Source organism: Dendropsophus ebraccatus, chromosome 7 (genome assembly GCF_027789765.1).
Source record: "Dendropsophus ebraccatus isolate aDenEbr1 chromosome 7, aDenEbr1.pat, whole genome shotgun sequence".
In the NCBI taxonomy this organism is placed as follows: Eukaryota; Metazoa; Chordata; class Amphibia; order Anura; family Hylidae; genus Dendropsophus; species Dendropsophus ebraccatus.
In genome coordinates, this window is record NC_091460.1 from 55,251,686 (window position 1) to 55,273,611 (window position 21,926).

Sequence of the window (21,926 nt, forward strand, 5' to 3'; positions counted from 1 at the left end):
TTTTTATTATTTTTCCAAGTTTGCATAATACATGACCAACAAAAGCGAAGCAAACACTTCGCCATAAAGAATAAAGCAAAAGATACAGTAAGATCAGAGGACCAAAGAACAGTTCCTTCAATAAGGCATCCATAGGCTGGCAAATGAATCATGGAGCCCAGCTACAGATCTTTCATGGACCTCGGAAAAAAAGGGTGTATGCCAAACAAACAGGCAAAATTTTTACTAAGTGACTCTAATCTCCTTGTTCCAACAATAAAATGTACTTTTGCACAATTCATAATGTATTTTTTTCTTTTCATTTTTTTCAGCATTTAAAAAGTTAGCAGTACGCTCATTCCCTAGCAGCCAAATAATAAGCTGTGTCTGGGACTATATTGTGACTGCAGAATGCAGAAGAAGAAGAAGTGAAACCATGCCTGCATACGGCCACCAGTGACCATGCTATATTAAAAATGTGGCACAATCATACAGCCAATGGCCGACGCATGCAAGCATGTTCTACCTGTATTCATCGGTTGCAATATAGTATTGGGCTCAGAGGCTAATATCTCAGGGGATCATGAATATCATGAGACTTTTATTGATCCTGCTGATATGTCCCTACTGCATAGGAGGTGCTGAGGTGGAAGGTATGGCTTCTACCTTCCTCCTCAGCGCCATTCCGGTGCAATTAGCAGTTTGCTTTCAGTAGGAGCACTGGGGCACCCGTTAGGACTACTGCCTTCCCCCATAGTGCTGGTCAGCCCTCGGCCAGCCTGCCTACCCCTTTCTAATGATAATGAATGGAGCAGGCCAGCCAGCGGACGGGCCAGATCGGCACTATGGGGGCAGGCAGTGCTCCTAACGGGTGCCCTAGTGCTCCTACTGGAAGCAAACTGCTAACTGCACCGGAATGGCGCTGAGGAGGAAGGTAAGAGAATTACCTTCCAACTCAGCACCTTCTATGCAGTAGGGACATATCATCAGATTAGATTTGTCTAACCTGCTGATAGTTCCCCTTTAACCAATTTCGGAGCTCACAGCATCATAATAAAGTGCTGTCCATAGCACATTGTCTGTATATATGGACTGTACGTGGAACGTGTGAATGACCCCTTAGATGTAGACTTGATAATCCTGAAATGCCACCCGATAAAGTAATAAAAAGACAAAACAACACAAAAGTGAATAGAATATATATATATTTTAAATAATAATAATAATGCTGCAATTTGATGTTAATGTCCTTTCTTCCAATAATTATGCTCACTCAGCACAGTATCTAATGTCACATCACTGGCTTTTCTCATGGGCATTTCCTCTATGTTTATGGATCTGAATTTGAGAAATACAGAGAATTTTACTAATTTGTAATGAAGAAAATTGTGACATTTGAATACTGATAAGGGTAAATCCATGTCTTACTCCTTTCTAGGTGTCACTGGAATCTCCTCTGTATTCACTGACTCAGGTGCATCTTCTTTGGGCTTATATGATTCTGTTGGCTTCAGCCCAAGGTAGGCCATATATTCTATTCTGTGAAGTGAAAGTAAAATATGTCAATCATTAAAATGTAGAATAAATCTGCAGGCCAACCATCACAAACTAAAGACACTTCCAAATAATCTTATACAACTTTAGGAGGCCCCATATTTTAAATTTACCGTATTTTCTAGCGTATAAGGCGACTGGGCGTATAAGACAACCCCTGTCTTTTAAGAAGATTGTCAGGGGTTCGCCTTGTACGGTGGGGATGCGGCCATTTTTTAGCCTCCCACACCGCATGGGGCAACCATACCCGTCGTATAAGATGACCCCCCAACTTCTGAGAAGATTTTTCTGGGTTAAAAAGTCGGTCAAAGACGCCGGAAAATACAGTATTAAGAAAATCAGTGATAATAAGAGCCAACTCTAGATTTTCGGCCACCTGAGGCGAAACCTGAAATGATGCCCCCTCAGTGCCCACACCTCCCCATCAACCCCCCACCCCCACTTCCGCGCCTATTAAAAATTATAAATAAGTAACGTGTGTGCAGCTTATAATAATAAGTGCATTTATAATCCAGCCCCACCATAAATTGTCCTGTTGGAGCAGTACCTTCCATCTGACAGAAAAAAAGACGGAAAAAAGTTTCAAAGTTTCCAATTCCACAAGTGTGTAACCAATTCTTCAATTTTTATTGCTTCTCCAAGAATAAGGGTACCTGACATATAGAAGAGTCTATGCATTGTGACTACTCATGGTGATCTTATTCATGGTCATACTACCATTACACCTTGGCTTGGGGTAGTGATCACTTGTAGTGTAGTATTGGCTGAAGTTTATAACAATATCTGCAAAGTGTTTGCAGTCCTGACTTCCTTGTTGTGCTAATGATAAGCCATTTCCAATTAGATTTTTTTTTATCCTCCAGGCAAATCAGAGCTTGGATGGCTCATGGCCGTGCATGTGCTCCTGCCAACTGACATCTATGGAGGGACAGGAAAATAACAGAAAATGGAGCAATAAGCTGGAGCCCACCATGTATGTCCCCAAACCTGGTTATTAACACAGGAAAATATATATCATTGATAAAATCACTCCACCTACTGTAACCTACTGAAACCATTGGACCCCTTTATAACAATGAAGACAGGGAATAAAAAACCTTTACAAAGTGCAGGTGAGAGGCACAAACATTATGGGAATGATGGTTTTCATTCTTTTCGACTTTTAGGGAAATACCTCAATGTTTTCTTCTGTCAACAAGCTATTCAAAAAATAGTGAGGAATTCATTGACTCACTTTGTAGGAGGTCGGCGTTGGATTGGCGCCTCCACGAGCTCTGGTTCCTCATGACATTTTTTCAAGGCTAAAAATAAAATAAAAAATGGTACATTTCTATCCTTTTTTATTTGGTGAACAATGTTTAAACCTACTTAAATCTTTACTGGTGCTCACTATATGGGCGTAATGCTAAAATAAGTGGATGGTGACATGTTGGTTATAGGGGTGAAGATGGATGAAGGTCACTAAGGTTTTAATTTATACTTACATCTCTGATACTCCAAGTATCTATTTCCTTTATTTAGTCTGAATGACCTTCTAGGTTTAGACATCACTAATCCTGTCTCTAAAACAGCACCACACACAGCAATGACATCCACTTCTTTCCAGTTGCAACGGTCTTTGATGACATCACACCTCAGGCTAGTGTATATAACTTATAATGTTATGGGACAGATTGACTAATACTGTCTAATATTTTGCATTAACTTCGCCTAAAGATGCTCCAAATTTTTCACAGTGGCTTGTGCTGTCTGATATATTGGTGCTTCTTTAGACTTTCCAGCTATGTTTATACCAACTAGAATTTGGCTTACTTTATATCAAAAAAATCTATTCCTAAATAATAGTACATTTTTGTGAGTTTAGGCCATGCCCATTCCCATTAAGTCACGCCCTATGACATATAACAAACATAAATGGGATTAAAACACATGATAAATTTGTCTCCAGTGAACACGTGCCAAACGTATCATATATATTGGTGCATTTTATACCATAGTCGAGGTGCACAGACATAATCTGTCCCCAAGATATTTTCACAAATATATACAGTCATGTATAAAAGAGAGTATAAACTCCAATAATTATATGTTCAGGAAGTCATATAGTGGAAAAAAAAGAAAGAAGTGGTGACCAGTGCTGCGCTCATAATGCTGATGTCAGAAACTTACCTTACTGACGCTTTCCCCGGCTAGAGCGCAGCACCACCTTCCTGGCCATGGCCGTGTGACGCCATGGAGACCCGATGGCGTCTCTGGTTACCAGGGGCACCGAGGGCTCCAGTGACTCGCAGCTGCTCGGCTGAGCGAAGTTACGCTCAGCTGAGCAGAGTTAGGCTGCAGGCCACCCACCCTGCTGATTCACATGTGTCATGTATCAGGACTCAGGAGTCCGGACCAATCGCGTTCTGGTCGGGCTCCTGGTCCTGTAATTAAAGAGCCAGCCGTCAGTTCCTGATCGGTGGCTATTAAGGTTTATTCCCTGATCCCAGCTCCCCCTGTCTATTCCTGCGATCCCTGTACCTAACACCTCTGCTCGATATACCTGTTACCTGACCTCCCGTCTGACCTTTGGCTATCAGTTTGCTCACCGACTTTGTACTGCATTGCCCGTTTGGTTCTGACTTGGCTTCCTGACCTCCTTTTATTGTGTTTGTCTTGTTCTGTGTTGCGCGTATCTAGTACAGGGAACGCCTTTGTGGTTGTCCGCAGATGCCTTGGGCCGATTGAGGCAAGTAGGTAGGACAGTGGGTGGGTTCAGTTTCAGGGCCCGCTGTCTCGTCTTGTCCTCACCTTCCTGTCCTGACAGCTGAGAAGGGAGGATGTCAGACATGAGCTCAGAGAAGCAATTGTGGTTGCTCATCAAAACATATCTATACAATATGTACATCCAGTAATTCAGTAACATATACCTTTAGGAACAAGAAATATTTTCTGCAGGAGAATATCAGTCTCCTACAAAGTTCTTTATAGCCCTGCTTCAGTTCATTGATGTTAAAGGACATTGGTTTATACCAATGTGTGGTGCTTACTCAATAGGTCACTTGCTAGGTGGTAGAGTGTGACTTCACTATTGTGGTGGTTAGTCGGTGGAGTATAGCTCAGCCAGGTGGTAGGATGTTGTAATGCCAGTGCTAACTCAGCACACAGTTATAAAGGCACAACTGTTTTTAGTTTTTCGTGGCTGGCTATACCCTTCCCCAATGGTTGGTGACCTGCTGGGATGTGATGGGTCTCTTGGGCGCTGATCACAGTGGTCCGGAGTGGAGTTATGACCCAACCCGGACTGTCGGTACCGCCACCCACACAATGGGAAAATGACCCAAGGACGGTGTAGCTTGTGTGTAGGTGCTGGTGCAATGATCACAGAGTCCTAATCGAATAAATAAACTCATTCTTCACTGATAAGTCTTCTGTGATGCAAGTGGCTCAAATAATACGTAACAGATACAGACTTGACTCCCACTGGATCTGTACTGAGAGCTGATGAGGTAGAGTAGAGTAGCGTAGCAGTGCTGACTTGGTTGCGTCCTGAGAAGAGTAAAGACAGTTCAGAGGAGTGGAGAGGAGTAGGTCATGAGAGTCCCAACCTAATTGTAATACTGTACTCTGCTGGAACTTTAAAAGAAGAATATTTGAAAATACTTGAAAGAAGAAAAATGCTTGTGCCCGTGTTTCGACCTTTGTCACTATACCACCTTTTGCCCTGCAGTGTCGAGTTACCTGTCCTACCACTGTGACACAAGCCCCAAACCTTGTTACCAGAGTTGAGCAAGGTGTCCAAAGTTATCTAGTTTCACCCGCGCTGCGAGATAGAGTACGTAGGCTCTTGGCTGCTTTGCTCTATCTGAATCAGTTCCTCTACTTTAGGATATTTTCCTGCACTTTTAGAGATGTTCACACCGTGGGTTGGGGTAATCTCTGACTTGTCCTCTCTGTAGGTGTTTAGCGTTGCATCTTAGGCAGGAGTGTTGCTTTGAAGAAGAAAGTCTCTGTGTTCTCCATAAGCGTCCGTACACTACAGCTGGTCTGTTAGAGCCAGGTCCCTGGCAAACTCAGAAGGGATGCCTGATCTGTGTGTCTTGCTTTTTTTGAGAAACATAAGTAGGGATGGTCCGAACTGAGTTCGGTTGGGGTTCGTACGAACCCGAACTCTCGGTAATGATTCCCGCTATCTGCCCGCTCCGTGGAGAGGGTGGATACAGCGGGAGGACCGCCTGGAAAACTGGGATACAGCCATAGGCTGTATCTGTCACGGCCGCGGCGGCGGCCCGTGTTCCGGGCCACCGCCGCGACCTCCTTCTGCCCCATGCAGCCGCCGGCGTCCTTGTGCAGGGACCCGGCGCTGCTGCTAGTTCGGCCCCTGGGGGCGCCTCACCTCTCCTCCGCTCCTGTCTCCGTCTGTGCCGGCCGGCGCGCGTCCCCGCCTCCTAGGGCGCGCGCGCGCGCCGGCTGTCTCGGATTTAAAGGGCCAGTCCGCCCTTAATTGGTTAATTGCACCTAGCACTCCCTATAAATCCCAGCATGCCCTGTCCCTTGTGTTGGAGCCTCTACATGCTTCCCATAGCGTTTGGCCCAGCCCCCTGTTGTTCCTGTTTCCTATCCGCTACCTGGTCCCAAGTCCCTGTTCCTGATTCCTATCCGCTATCTGGTCCCTAGTCCTTGTTCCTGGTTCCTGTTCCCCTGTGATACCATTGCTCCTGTGTTCAGCCTGTCACCTGCGGTTACACCCACAGACCTCTGCCAGCACCATCTCCTGCCTACTGCTCCTGCCACGCCTCGTCTGCCGTCACCAGCAACCAAGCCAGGGGTAGCGACCTGGGGGTCGCCTGCCGCAGCAAGTCCATCCCGCCTTGCGGCGGGCTCTGGTGAAAACCAGCGGCCCCTTAGACTCCGCTCCCTGGTGAGGTTAGTGCCATCGCTGGTGACGGTCCAGTGGATCCACTACTCCAGGCGTTACAGTATCCCAGTTTTCCAGGCGGTCCTCCCGCTGTATCCACCCGCTTCACGGAGCGGGCAGACAGCGGGAATCTGATGCCGAGTGTTCAGGTTCATACGAACCCGAACCTCGGCAGTTTCGGACCATCCCTAAACAGAAGAGAACTGACTGCACTCTTGTCCCTGTCAGGGGACCTGGCATAATCCAGGGCCCAGCTTGACTACAGCAGGGACTGTCTTGTCTTGTGTCCACCTCTATAGGAACCTGACTAAGACTGACTAAGTGTGGGTCTACACTTCCTCTCCCCATGTGACAACTTCCTACAGGGTGTGTAACAGCTTTTGCGAGTGGTGGAGAAGAGAGTGTAAGAAGAAAGGAGGACAGAGATAGGTAGTAGAGAAGAGAAGCTCTCATTGGTGTGCAGATCATAAATAAAACAATAACCCTTAGTTCACTACAGCTGTGCAATATATATACACGAATACACATACTACTGAAATCTAGTGGCAAAACTTATACATGACTTCATTACTACTTTACTTTGAGTTACAGGCTTTTGTGAGGGGTGTTCAGGCAAGCAACACCTATGGTGGGACACCACAAATGCCTTAGGATCCTGTTAGAGAATCTGAATGGTTTGAAGACGTGGGCTTTGATTTGGCCATTCCAACATCTTGGAATTCATTCCTTTAGTTATTTACATGTCAATTTGCTAGTTAGCTTGGGATTATTATCCTGTATATGACCCAAATCCAGTCAAGCAACAAGGGTTTTCACAACCTTCAATAATTATATCCAGGTGGTTTCCATGCAGTTAGTTGTATCCATTACTGATATACTTGTCTAGAGCTTCATTTCTTCCTTTGCTCCTACTTAGGGTAAATTCACACGGGCAGATCTGCCGCGAGTTTAACTATTGCGATAAATCCGCAGATTAAAATGCTGCGAGAATGTTTGTCATGTAAGTCAATGGCAAACTCAACTCCCAGCATGTTTGTAACGTTTGGTTTTGTCATTGCGGATTAGATGACAGAGGAGCATCAGTCACTTTTTAAATAAATTCTGACCACTTACAAAGTTTCTAGCAGCCATAGTTCCCACTCAGACGTGGCGATCACATGATGGGTGTATCCAGACCACCTATCTAGCTACAATAAAGGAGAAGCACAAATAATAAGAAGTGAAAAATACAGAACAAGGGCTCAGACAAATGCTGCGTTTACACACACAGATTTATCTGACAGATTTTTTAAGCCAAAGCCAGGAACAGACTATAAACAGAGAAAAGGTCATAGAGAAAAGAATGAGATTTCTCCTCTTTTCAAATACATTCCTGACTTTGGCTTAAAAAATCTGTCAGATAAATCTCTCCGTGTAAACGCAAGCTCCGTTTATCTGTTCTTGGGGTTGATTCAAACTATATAGTGAATGTATACTGGTGCTTTTTCATAAAAACAACTGATTGTGGGGAAAATCTCTTTAATGGAAACATACTGATTATGCTTCTATTACTTTGTTGTTTTAAATCTCACAACTGGTGACGTGGATGGACCGTCTTTTGATCCTGTTAAGAACTGTGGAATTCAAGACTTGTCCAACATGGATATTATAGAACCTACATCACGTGTCTGTTTTTTTAAGCTATTTATGTAAATATTTTACTATATGAGATTTCCAGGATTTAATAAACTTGTGATCCCCACTTCTCCCATAACCTTGGCTTCCTCTCTTTTTTCAATATTGATGTTTAAATTATCCCCACTGTTATTGGCACTTGGTTATTTCTGATATACACATCTGCCATATAGTAGTGACAAATGCCTTTTAGTGTTATTTAACATGAGTAGACTCCTAAGAAGACAAGAGCAAAACTACAGTTATCTTGTCCAAAACCAAATGTGATGGCACATCTGTAATTCTACTTAACTATTTTTTTTTATTTTTTTTTTTGGGGGGGGGGGGGGGGGGGGGGTTCAAACTACTAAATAAGAGCACAGAGGGAACCTAACTACTTCATTGTGGATACTACCTACTGGTGGTTATAACTACCTAGGAGGGACTACCTACTGGGGGCAGTAGCGGTCTTTGGCACCAAGCAACCCAAGCGATCGCTTGGGGCCCCCAACATCCAGGGGGGCCCCCACACCCCGCTCTTGTGCTCAAGACCACTGGACAGGGCCGCTGCCCCACTCGCTGCTGCGATCTGAACTGTAACTATGAGCACTCGTAATGAGCGCTCATAGTTACATGAAGCAGCAGCACTGACAGGGCGGGAGCCATTGGCTCCCTTCCTGTCAGTCACTCTTGTGGCCACAGAAAGTGTCCACTTTGTCCTTGTGGTGCCGGCGCTCCAGTGACATCACTGGAGCATCAGCGTCAGAACAAGGGGAGCGCGGCCTCTTGTGACCGCAGGGAAAACCCTTCCTCCGGCGACAAGAGTGAAGAGAAGAGGAGACGCCCGGACCCAGGTGAGTATAAGTGTTTGTTTTATTGTGTTATATACTATATGGAAGGGGGAGCACACAGGGGTCTGTTTAACTGGGGGAGAGCACAGCGGGGGAATATATAAATGGGGGAAGCACACAGGGGGGTCTATATAAATGGGGGGAGCACACAGGGGGGCTATATAACAGGGGGAGCACACAGGGGGGCTATATATAACTGGGAGAGCACACAGGGGGGCTATAGACTACTGGGGCTTCACAGAGGGGTCTATATACAACTGGGGGAGCACACAGGAGGTCTATATTCAAGGGGGGAGCACACAGGGGGGGCTATATACTACTGGGGGAGCACACAGGGGTCTATATACTACTGGGGAGCACACAGGGGTCTATATACTACTGGTGGGGTACACAGGGGGTCTATATACTACTGGGGGAATATATAGGGGGTCTATATACTACTGGTGAGGCACAAAGGGGGTCTATATACTGCTGGGGGCAGCACACAGGGGGTCTATATATAACTGGGGGAGCACACAGGGGTCTGTATACTACTGGGGGCAGCACACAAGGGTTCTACATACTGCTGGAAGAGCACACAGGAGTCTATATACTACTGGGAGAGCACACAGGAGTCTATATAATACTGGTGGGGCACACAGGGGGTCTATATACTACTGGGGGAACCACACAGGGGGTTTATATACTACTGGAGGAGCACACAGGGGTCTATATCCAAGTGGGGGAGCACACAGGAGGTCTATATACAAGTGGGGGAGCACACAGGGGGGGTAAATACCACTGAGGGAGCACACGGGGGGGGGGCTATATACTAGTGGGGGAGCACACAGGGGGTATATACAACTGGGGGCAGCACACAGTGGGTATATACGACTGGGGGCAGCACACAGGAGGTCCATATACTTCTGGGGGAGCACATGGGGGGCTATATATAACTGGGGGAACACACAGGGGTCTATATACTACTGGGGAAGCGCACAAGGGGTATATACTACTGGCGGTAGCGCACAAGGGGTATATAGTACTGGGGGCAGCACACAGCGGTCTATTGTTGTGGAGCGCATGTCGAGGGGGGGGGGGGGCCCAGACATAACTTCGCTTGGGGCCCCAGAAATGCCAAGACCGCCCCTGACTGGGGGATGCCTACATGAGAAATACTACTTACTGGAGGAACAAACTGACACTGGGGTTACCTATAGGCAGATGCCTACATGGGGAGATTACATTCTAGGAGGCAAACTACATGGGGGTGCACTCCAGTAATTGTAAATAATTTGATACATTTATTTACCCATCATGTGCTACACAATGTTTAAATCTCTCAATGAGATCTTTTCCAAGCATCACACACAATGAGAGGCTGGTATTTAACATCAAGAAGCTCAGCCCACAATCAGAGACATCATAGTCATTTGCAAACATAAACATTATGGGAGGCATTTATTAAGTCCGGCGTTTTTTACGCCGGACTTAAAAATGCCCCCGCAGCTCCGGCGGTACGGGGATTTATGTAGAGGCGGACTGCCTGTACATAAATCCTGTGCGCGCCGGTGCGCACCGCCGAAAACCTACGCCAGCTGAGGACTGGAGTAGGTTTTCGGCGTACATTTGGGCGGAACGGATGATAAATGGCGCGGACTCTGAGTCCGCGCCCTCCGTTCCGCCCACTTCCCGCCCCCTTTCCGCCCCCTGGCGTACTCGGTGGAAAGTGCCGATTTGCGATTATTTTATTCGCAAATCGGCCATTTGCGTATAAAATAATACGCAAATCGGCACTTTCCGCCAAAAATCATCCGTTCGCCGGATGATACATGTGGCCCTATATGTATAACAGTGTTCCATAATATATGCAAATATAATATACATGGTGTCAGACAGTGTAATGTACAACACATTACTATGTAGGGAAGCAAAGTCTTTTTTTTTTTTTTTTTTTTTTTTTTTTTAAGAGGCCACCATTGGTGCATAGCTTTTTTTGGCTCAAAAACGCTGAGGTGAAATGTTACCTGACAGTCAATAAGGATATATGAGAATTAAAGGTAAAATGTGTAAGGCCAGTTTCACACATACCATGTTGCAGCGGATTTCACACTGTGAGTTCCACATCCAAATTCACTGCGATACCTGGTACTGGAAAGCAAGCGGGAGCATGGGCTGGTAATGTATTAGCCCGGCAGCAGTGGATTAAGTGGCAAGGGGCTTTACAGTCTCGCAGCGAAATGAAAACTCCACTGTGAGGATGTAAAGCAATAGAAAATGAGAGTACCGGGTATCGCTATGGAAAATCGCTGGGAACTTGCAGAAGATACGGTAGGTGTGAAACTGGCCTAAAAGCAAATGTTTTCTCCAACACAGGCAGATAACAATTCCGCTACAGTAGAGGCGTAGTGATGTTGCATATTTTAATGGATATGTCTGCAATAAAAAGAGGTTTTAAAGCAAATGTACCACAAGGTACATCGCTTTGTGTTTTTTTTACATAACCAGACCGGCGCGGGGATGCCATCTCATCTTATCCTTACCTCTCCGCTCTACTCTGGAGTTCTTGAAGTCCCCTGCTGACTGTAGCCGCAACCACTTCAAAGGTAAACACATCTTGGCAGTGACAGCCCGCTCAGCCAATCACTGGCCACGGAGCTGTCCGTTCTTAGGGCCCTTTTACACAGAAAGATTATCTGACAGATTATCTGCCAAAGATTTGAAGCCAAAGCCAGAAACAGACTATAAACAGAGATCAGGTCGTAAAGGAAAGCCTGAGATTTCTCCTCTTTTCAAATCCATTCCTGGCTTTGGCTTCAAATCTTTGGCAGATAATCTGTCAGATAAGCTTTCTGTGTAAAAGGGCCCTTAATCAGTGATTGGCTGAGTAGGCTGTCACTGCTAAGACAAGTTTATCTTAGATTTAGTTGCCGCTGCAGTCTGCGGGGGACACCGGTGATACTAGAGGAGAGCAGAGAGGTAAGGATGTTTGTTATGTTTTGTTATTAAGTTCAGAAACGTATAAAAAGTTTTAAGTGCCGGAGTACCCTTTAAGGCCCCCATATACGTTATACTAATGTCAGCCAAAGCCATCACTGGCAGCAGGTTTAGGTTTATCAAAAACGTGCGACTTTTTCATCATCATCATCATCATCATTATTATTATTATTACTACAATATTCAAGAGATTCTTATCAGCCAAAGACTACTGTGGGGCTCTCACATCAGCATTATAAGATATTTGTAAAGCAACAAAAAGTCGCAATTTTTTGCACAATGAAGTGACTGTAAACGACGATTAGACAAACACAGCTATTTGTAAAGTCCCCCGAATGTTACAACATTGTGCACTCTGTCCCCTTTTCAGCGGCCATATTTATGTGGTCCATCTCATTACTTTCAACAAGTTATTGTCTCCAATAAAATGGCAGCTGCCATTCCGTTTAAGGAGGCCACTGGGTACAGAAGAATTCATTCACTTGAGCTAGAAACGAAACGGAAGTTACGTCTTTCTCATCTTTTCGTTTTGATTGGCGGAATGGTTACCATGGAATTAGGTGACGCTCTGCAGTTTGCCGCCCCCGGTTGCCCTGGGTACGCGCATGCGCACTACATAACAGCACGGTGTCCACAATGAAGGTAAGGAGGCCGGAGATTTCGGGGTTGTGTGTGGGGTTCACCTTGTCTCATACAGACCGAGGGCTCTCCGGGATGCGGGGCATATGATCACCAGGTGTGGCTATAGCCTCAGCATTGGGGTGCCCGGTGTACTGCTCACTGCATGTCATCTGTGTGTCTATATCCCCACTGCTCTAGTGGACTGGAAGTGGGAGCTGTCTGGTCATAGATGTGATTACAGGACTCAACCATAAGAGACGATCTGTACTCATCACTGTCATCTCTATGGTTCTGATCATTAAATAGTTCCTCCTGTCAGAACAATAGTCAAAGTTGTTCTCCATGTAGACAATGCACAGGTTCTGCAGCCATGGAGGGGGAAGGAAACCTATTCCAGTATTCCAGTAGGTAAATGTAGATGTTATAGGGCTAAACCCCATCCTTCTGATCTCCGCCTGCTGTCTGAGCATCCCCCAAGCCTAAAGGGGTCCCCCGCTGCCCACAGTCACCACAGCTTAGTAGGCGCCAACAGTTCTGGAGCATGTTAGAGCTGTGCATTGTGCTGTTCCCCTGTTACTCCTCCTGGAAATGTATGAATGAAGTGCAGGACATTAGCTTTCCCTTGTCAGTATACTGTGCAGTGGAGACAGGTGCTTGTCCTGCACACCAATAGGGATCATTGTGCTCCCAAGGCTGCTGCCAGTGCTGATAGTCCCATGGCTGGGACAGTACAGTCAGTCTCAGATCATTTCCATTGACTTACATGAAGTGTTGTGTAAAGACATATGCAGACCTGCAATGGGACACATTGGTCACATTAGGCCATGTACAGTTTATTTAACTGTAACTTTGGCTCAAAAAGTGATATTACAGATGTATTCTCAACCGTTCTAAATTTATGACCAGTTCTTCTGTACTTTTAGCTATTTTTTGTGTGTAAACCCTAAATACATAAAAATAGCTAAAAAAGCAAGCAAGCAACCAACCAACCAAATACAGAAAAAAATAGTTCAAAAACATCCCAAAAGCAAAAACTCACAAGAAATACAGCTATAATTACAGCCATTATTTTATAAAAGAAAAAAAAAATTGTTCTGCATAAAACGGTGTGTGAACATGGCCTGAGACTCAGAAATGTTCAGCTGTTTTTCAAGTGTCACTGTCATCATAGAAAACTTTTGACATGTCAAATATTTTTGATCAATCTGGGTCTGAGTGTTTAGACCTGTACCAATCGGGAGAAGGACTGCGTTGCAGGGCGTCCGCTCCTCTCTCTGTGTCAGCATATTCAGTTGGTCTCTTTAGACTTACATTATGAGCCCGACTGATCATGTGACCCACTCGTTCTCCCGATCGGTCTGAACACTCAGACCCAGACTGATGAAAACTTTTAACATGTCTCTATGATATGTCAAAAAAAAAATCTGGTTACAGTGACTTTGCCTTTTTTTGCTTTTGGACCAGTGTTTTCAAATGTTTTTTTTTTCTTATTTTATCAGCCATATTTGTAACCACTTTTTGGCTACAGCCAGCCCTATCGGGTGGGGGGGGGGGGGGGGGTGTATTGACTATATTTGGGCCTTTCGCAGACCAAAATTTGGCTTACAATGTGAATATGTCCTCAGTGGCCTACAATGCAAATATCACTATTTTTGCCTGTAAACTGCAAACAATAAAGAGCTATGCACATCATTTTGCTGCTGTAAAATTAAAGTAGTACAGTCGCCTTAAAAAACATTTGACCTGTAAAAAGTTTTGATTGGTTGGGATCTGAGTGTTTAGACTCAGAGCCACATGGAGCCATCCCTTCCTTATAACATGAGGACAGCCTAGCAATGGTTAAACATGTACAATGTAATAAGATTTGTATTTGTTGCATATGAAATGTGCCAACAGAAGCTGTTAATCTGAATAGACTCACAATTTCCAATATGTGTGTGTGTGTGTATATATATATATATATATATATATATATATTAATAAACACCAACACATCGCTGAGCCCTTGGAATTTTTGCACATTTTGCTTAGAATAATAACAATGTGATGTTTCTGTTTTCCAGCGAGTGTTTTCATTGACAGAAAAGGGATTGCTTGGTCATCCTATCCAGTATGTGTGGCAGAAGACGTTAGGAAATTACATTGTAGTTACAGGGTAAGCATTAATTCCATGATATAGGGCCTGTATAGATTATTAACCTGATAAGCTGGGATCACACACCTAAAGGGGAACTCTGACACTTAAAAAACTTTTTATATGTGCTGCCTTTATATAAAACAAAGTAAATATCTTATTCTTACCTCACCATGCTCTCCTGGTGCCCTCCTGCGGCTTCTGTTGCTGTGTGCAGCCTAACTGTAGCCTTAACCATCTCTTCTGGGAGGGGACAGCACCATGGCCAGTGATTGGCTAAGTGGGTTGTCACAAATCTGTGTCGGCTGTGGTCAGCGGGGGACCCAGAGACGCTCCAGGTGGACACAGAGAGAGCATGGGGAGGTAAGGATATGTTGTACATAAGGGCAGCGACATATAAAAAGTGCCCCTTTAACCCTATTAACAAATGATTTGATAATAACCACAGGACTGTTTGTAGTTTCCTAATTCTCCATTTTTTGCTGTGTGGAAACCATTAAGAATATGCAGGAGGAAAATCCAAAGTGGAAAACCCTTCCATGTGCATTTTATATCACAAATAATCTGGAGTGGGCGTTAGCATAAAAATGGGAGTACTTCAAATAAATCCATGCTTATCTTATCCCTGATGTCCAAAAAGCTTTTCCTCCAGTTTGCCTGTAAATACCAAATTATAAACCTTAGTTTACACTTTAGTTTGATGACTACTCTATAACTGGAAAGCCATGTTCACACTTGTATTTCTCCAGAGCGGATCACACTGTGAAGATTTATGATCGCCATGGGCAGAAGAAGGATGAAATTAACTTACCAGGGTGAGTGCAGTTACTGGGCTGGATTAACTCTAGTGCTGGTGGTTTCTACTTTGTGGCTATTGATTGTGTCATTATAATTTTTCTTTATTTAGTACATGTTATTCTATGGACTGGGATAAAGATGGCAATGCTCTGGCCATTGTTGCTGAAAAATCTAGCTCCATCTACTTGTGGGACTCGAATACATGTAAAACAAGCCAGCTAGATAGTGGCATGAGGTAAGGTGAACGCCTTTACTGACATATTTTGCTATTCATACTGATTTCTAGCTATGGAGGGGATTAATGTGCAAACTTCTGAAATCTCCAAGCATTCCTTCCTGGCTGTATGTCTGCAGAATTGCTCTAGTGATCTGCATTGTGTAGTGCAGTCCTTACAACACAGTACACTGTGAAGTAATCTGATAAATTATAGGAATGCTTAACGTTGAAATCGATTTGATTTTTTGTGAAAATCGTAAATTCGATTTTCACAAAAAATCATTTTGGGCTGCGGTGCCGGGGAGGAGCTGAGAGAAGGGGGGTTGCGGTGCTGTCCGGCGGGAGAGCTGTAGAGGGGCGGTGTGGGTGAGCGGGGAGAAGATGCTGGGTGGCCAGGCTGGAGAGGGGCGGTGCAGTGCCGGCGGCCTCCAGCCACTGACAGCGCCGCCGCTGATCTGCCCCCGCCCCTTCCACTGAGCGTCCCACTCCCCTCCCGGCCAGATATGGAGGTCCCGGGTCTGTGGAGGAGGAGGCCGCAGGGACTACAGTAGGTGGTGATCGCGGCGCTGCGGGTCACGGAGCTATACAGCGGGATGGGGGGGGGGCTCGGTGCAGACCCCCGTTCCCGCTGTATAGCTCCGTGACCCGCAGCGCTGCGATCACCACCTACTGTAGTCCCTGCTCCTCCTCCTCCACAGACCCGGGACCTCCATATCTGGCCGGGAGGAGAGCATGTGTGCGGAGGTGAGAGGAGGAGGAGAAGGAGATGTATGTGCCCTCCTGCTCCAATCACCTCCAGCTGCACCAGTCACCCCCCAGTCCCCTCAGTGTCCCCCCAATCCCCTCATTGTTCCCTCAGTGTCCCCCCCAGTCCCCTTCAGTGTCCCCCCCCAGTCCCCTTCAGTGTCCCCCCCCAGTCCCCTCAGTGTCCCCCCCCCAGTCCCCTTCAGTGTCCCCCCCCAGTCCCCTCAGTGTCCCCCCCCAGTCCCCTTCAGTGTCCCCCCCCAGTCCCCTCAGTGTCCCCCCAATCCCCTCATTGTTCCCTCAGTGTCCCCCCCCAGTCGCCTTCAGTGTCCCCCCCCAGTCCCCTTCAGTGTCCCCCCGTCCCCTCATTGTTCCCTCAGTGTCCCCCCCGTCCCCTTCAGTGTGTCCCCCCCCAGTCCCCTTCAGTGTCCCCCCCCAGTCCCCTTCAGTGTGTCCCCCCCCAGTCCCCTCATTGTTCCCTCAGTGTCCCCCCCCCAATCCCCTCAGTGTTCCCTCAGTGTCCCCCCCAGTCCCCTCAGTGTCCCCCCAGTCCCCTCAGTGTCCCCCCAGTCCCCTCAGTGTCCCCCCAGTCCCCTCAGTGTCCCCCCAGTCCCCTCAGTGTCCCCCCAGTCCCCTTTAGTGTCCCCCCAGTCCCCTTTAGTGTCACCCCAGTCCCCTTTAGTGTCCCCCAGTGTCACCCCAGTCCCCTTTAGTGTCACCCCAGTCCCCTTTAGTGTCCCCCCAGTCCCCTTTAGTGTCCCCCCAGTCCCCTTTAGTGTCCCCCCAGTCCCCTTTAGTGTCCCCCCAGTCCCCTTTAGTGTCCCCCATTGTCCCTCCAGTCCCCCAGGGTCACCCCAGTCCGCTTTAGTGTCCCCCAGTCCCCTTTAGTGTCCCCCAGTGTCACCCCAGTCCCCTTTAGTGTCACCCCAGTCCCCTTTAGTGTCCCCCAGTGTCACCCCAGTCCCCTTTAGTGTCCCCCATTGTCCCTCCAGTCCCCCAGGGTCACCCCAGTCCGCTTTAGTGTCCCCCAGTCCCCTTTAGTGTCCCCCAGTGTCACCCCAGTCCGCTTTAGTGTCCCCCAGTCCCCTTTAGTGTCCCCCAGTGTCCCCCAGTCCCCTTTAGTGTCACCCCAGTCCCCTTTAGTGTCACCCCAGTCCCCTTTAGTGTCACCCCAGTCCCCTTCAGTTTTACCCCAGTCACCCCTCATCTATACCTGTACTACTACACCCCTTATCCACTATACCTCCACTCCTACACCCAACGTAGATGGAGGCACAAACATGATTTCCTATACTATATGGGGACTCTGTTACACTGGAAATCAATTCAGTTGTTGTCTAAAATATTAAAATAGTATCTGATGCTGCAGGGAGAAAATGTTCTGTTTATTTAGCAAAAAAGGAAAAAAATCGAGATTTAAATCGAGAATCGTCAAAAAATTTAAAAAAATCGAGATTTTATTTTTTGCCCATATCGCCCAGCCCTAGTTGCGTGACACATAGGGGGAGATTTATTAAAGGGTGTAAAATTTAGACTGGTGCAAACTGCCCACAGCAACCAATTACAGCTCAGCTTTCCTTTCACCAGAGCTGGAAGCTGAGCTGTGATTGGTTGCTGTGGGCAGTTTGCACCAGTCTAAATTTTACACCCTTTGATAAATTTTCCCCACAGTGTCTGACTACAGGCATGTCACCTGTTCCCAAACAGCAGAGTAGTGAATGTAGCTTAATTATCTGTGCACAACTAAATGGCTGCTCATAATATACAATATAATGTATAGTCTTTGTAAGGGTGAGTTAACACATACAGGATCTGCATCAGATTTGATGTGAACGCACCCTAAAGCAGAAAATAAAGGGCACTCACTAGATATCTTGAAGTGACATACAATCCAGCATGTCTGCTGAGCAGGTGGGGGCACAGGCACAGACACAGGTAGCAGTTTCACGCGCATGTGCGCTTCTTGAGACCTCACCTTTTTCTCCATGTCACTCGTAAAATATTCTTGCATGGTGACGTGCATGAAAAAGGGTGTTACAGATGTTAAAAACATTTAACAGACAATCCAATAGTGATAACCTAGTATCCCAATCATTAAGACCGGTCTCTCTCTGGTCATTTATTGCAGATACATATGGCTTCTATTTGTAACAAGAACCTATTATTGTCCTGATCTCTTTGTGTTTCAAGTAAGTTAAGTAGTATAAAAAAACTTGCTGGAATAGGTTAGAGAGATCAACCCCAAGGGGAAACTTCAAATGTGGAGACTGCCCTTGGTGCTCATTTTATGTCCCAAATAAGATCATTACTTCAGGAGGTTTCACATTTAAAATAAGAGACCTGATTTGCTGTAAGACTTTAGTGTACGCAGTCATGTGTGAATGCAGATTTTTTATATTGGCTAAACCATTCATGCCTTAAATAGAAGGTTTTATGAACACATTTACTATTAGAACAGGGAAGAGGTATCCATGTCTCTTAGATCATGTTAGAGAAAAACACGGAAGAGAGGGACGGGACAGTAATAGATTCTTGTTACAAAGAGAAACTAGATATATCCAGCGAGAGCCCAGTCTTAATGATCAGCTCAATCTCAATTTGTTTCTGTAATAGATATTAGGTTATCACTAATGGATTTTTTGTTATATGTTTTAAACATCTGTAACACCCTTTTTCATACACGTCACCATGCAGGGATATTTTACCAGTGATGTGCAGGAAAGGCCTGAAGAAGCGCGCAAAACAGCGTGACTGTGCCCCCACCTGCACAGCGGACATGCTGGATTGTATGTTTCACTTTCTTAAATAAATCGTCACTTCAAGATATCTGATGAGTGCCCTCTATTGTCTGCTTTACCAAGTCTATATTCTGGACTTTGCTACCTAGAGTTGTCTGCACCCCCTTTGTGACGTATAAAGCATACTCCAACTACTAAGAGGACTCGATCTGCAGTTAAAGAGTGAGGGTAGTAGTGCCAATTGCTGTTTCTACATTACTGTCATATAATATATAATAAGATTTATACTTCATGTTTTGCATTTTTGTTAGAGATCAAATGTCTTTCCTGCTCTGGTCAAAGACTAGTTCCTTGCTGGCTGTGGGGACATCGAAAGGAAACCTGCTGGTTTATAATCTGCAAACATCTAGGAAAGTGCCCATCCTCGGTAAGCTGCTGTATATGTCTGTCTGAATACCATCTCTTATGACTAGGATGTGTGTAATACATTCAGACAGTGGTCTACATGTGATGAAGCTACGCATTAATTGTCTTTACATTTGAACATCATGCAAGAAAATAGTTCATTCTTAAGCCTTGCTGCCGATGTATAATATAATGTGCTATAGTATATTTAAAAAAAAAAAAAAAAAAGTTGGGGGGTCCTGTAGAAGAAAACTGCAAATAAGAACAATCAGAATTTTATGTTTAACAGTTCTGGCCATCAGAAGAAATCCGCCCATTCGGTATCAGCAAGAAAGCTGTAGATGACCACAAGTGTATTTGGTGACTATTAGAGATGAAGGAGCCTAGAGCACACTTGGGTTTGGCCTCTCAGCATTCCAGCAGTCCTGGAAAACATAGATACAGCCTGTGGGCTATATCCGTGTTTTCAGCCACCGATTAAACCCGAGTGCACTTGATGTTTGCTCATATCTAGTGACTGTGTAACATGTAGCCAGAGATTTCCTTTGCACTGCTTCTGTACTTGTGCAGCTTAAGGCTGGGTTCACACTATGTATATTTGAGGCTGTATTTGTGAGGCTGTATAGCAACCAAAACCAGGAGTGGATTGAAAACACAGAAAGGCTCTGTTCACATAATGTTGTAATTGAGTGGATGGCCATCATTTAATGGCAAATATTTGCTGTTATTTTAAAACAACGGCTGTGGTATTGAAATAATGGCCGTTATTTACTGTTATATGGCGGCCATCCACTCAATTTCAACATTGTGTGAACAGATCCTTTCTGTGTTTTCAATCCACTCCTGGTTTTGGTTGCTATGAGGACCTGACATGAGGACCAAATACAGCCTCAAATATACATAGTGTGAACCCAGCCTAAAGAGGTTCATGAGGATAAGACCCTTTGACTTGATAATATAAGTAACACCACTATGTGGACTCTCTGATACCTCTCAGTCAGCAGTCCAGCCATCCGCCTACAATGTGACCTTCAGGAAGCTGTCTCCAGGGTGCAGCTGTGTATGCTGGTATTGGGGGATCTTGTAGATGCATATGCAGAAATTTCTTGTTGAATTATCTTGTGCTCCATACACTGAATATGTTTTCATATGAAATCTAATAAACCTGTAATGTGTTTTTCTGCAGGTAAACACACTAGACGGATCACTTGCGGTTGCTGGAGCTCTCAGAATTTACTGGCTCTGGGAGGTGAAGATAAAATGATAACTATCAGCAATCAGGAAGGGGATACCATCCGGCAGGTATGTCATACATGTCCTAATAGGTTCCTGTAGTCTATGCCCCAATTTACTCTCTAGTAAAAGTAAGTAGACACCTATTTTTATTATTTATTTATTTTTCTACAGACCTCTGTGAGGATGGAACCAAGTGACATTCAGTTCTCAGTGATGAAGACAGATGAGCGGGCGTCACCAGGAGAAAGCACTGTAATAACCACTTGTCCTCAGAAACATTTATTTAGCTCTAGTCACATTTTATTGTTGATTGTATATTTCATTTTTTTCACCTTTCATGTTCATAAATCCCAAATGTGTCCAATGTTATTTTAGGTAAGCGTTGTTGTAGGAAAGAAAACCTTGTTTCTATTCAACCTGAATGATCCGGACAACCCAATAGAACTGGCATTTCAGCAGCGTTATGGCGCCATTGTGTCCCATCGATGGTAAGAGATCAGAGGAAATACACATATAAATATAACAGTACGGCGGTCTTATTATCAGGTCTCATTCTCATTACCATATTTGGACCTTCCAAGTATAGAGAGGACTTGCACCAATGTGAAGGAATCCATAGCCAATCCTTTTTAGTCCTGATAAACATCCAGAAGTATATAATTCTTGAAGATGATGATGGGGTTTTAGTGGAGGAAGATGTATAAAGACTAGCACATTTACCCATGCCACAGATCAGATTGCTATTTTTATTTTCCAGATAGTTGAGATTAGGTTGGTTCCTAGGGAGGGTTCCTCAATCTGATCCCAATCCTCTATGGAAAAGCAAGTGAGTTGATTTGTTGTTATGTGTGAACTGAAGAAGTTTTAGGGAATCTTGACACTGATCCTACTACTACTCCCATCATTCATCTTTATTTTATGTACATCTGCTCTGGACAGGTACGGTGATGGATACATCATGATAGGCTTCTCTCTTGGGTTCTTTGTGGTAATTTCCACACATATGAGTGAGATTGGTCAGGAACTTTTCCAGGCAAGCAACCACAAGGATAACCTGACTAGCATCGCTATTTCCCAGTCACTGAACAAAGCAGCATCGTGTGGAGACAACAGGTAAGAGACA

The 21,926-nt window shown here is 45.1% G+C and overlaps 1 protein-coding gene across 3 annotated transcripts in view; it reads left to right on the plus strand.

The window, feature by feature from the left end:
- The first annotated feature begins 1,415 nt into the window (after window positions 1–1,415).
- Window positions 1,416–21,926, plus strand: part of WDR19 (WD repeat domain 19) — a 47,113-nt gene continuing 26,602 nt past the window's right edge. The window contains exons 1-11 of one of the 3 annotated variants that reach the window (XM_069977530.1): window positions 1,416–1,499; window positions 2,397–2,645; window positions 12,281–12,552; window positions 14,595–14,686; window positions 15,415–15,480; window positions 15,573–15,698; window positions 19,474–19,589; window positions 20,754–20,869; window positions 20,975–21,055; window positions 21,179–21,291; window positions 21,743–21,916. In XM_069977530.1, the coding sequence (XP_069833631.1) occupies window positions 12,547–12,552; window positions 14,595–14,686; window positions 15,415–15,480; window positions 15,573–15,698; window positions 19,474–19,589; window positions 20,754–20,869; window positions 20,975–21,055; window positions 21,179–21,291; window positions 21,743–21,916 (890 nt within the window). In that variant the 5' untranslated portion in view covers window positions 1,416–1,499; window positions 2,397–2,645; window positions 12,281–12,546. Of the gene's footprint in view, window positions 1,500–2,396; window positions 2,646–12,280; window positions 12,553–12,592; window positions 12,647–12,914; window positions 12,936–14,594; window positions 14,687–15,414; window positions 15,481–15,572; window positions 15,699–19,473; window positions 19,590–20,753; window positions 20,870–20,974; window positions 21,056–21,178; window positions 21,292–21,742; window positions 21,917–21,926 lie in introns of those variants that run through there. The other 2 variants (XM_069977531.1, XM_069977532.1) reach the window with 2 other exon arrangements.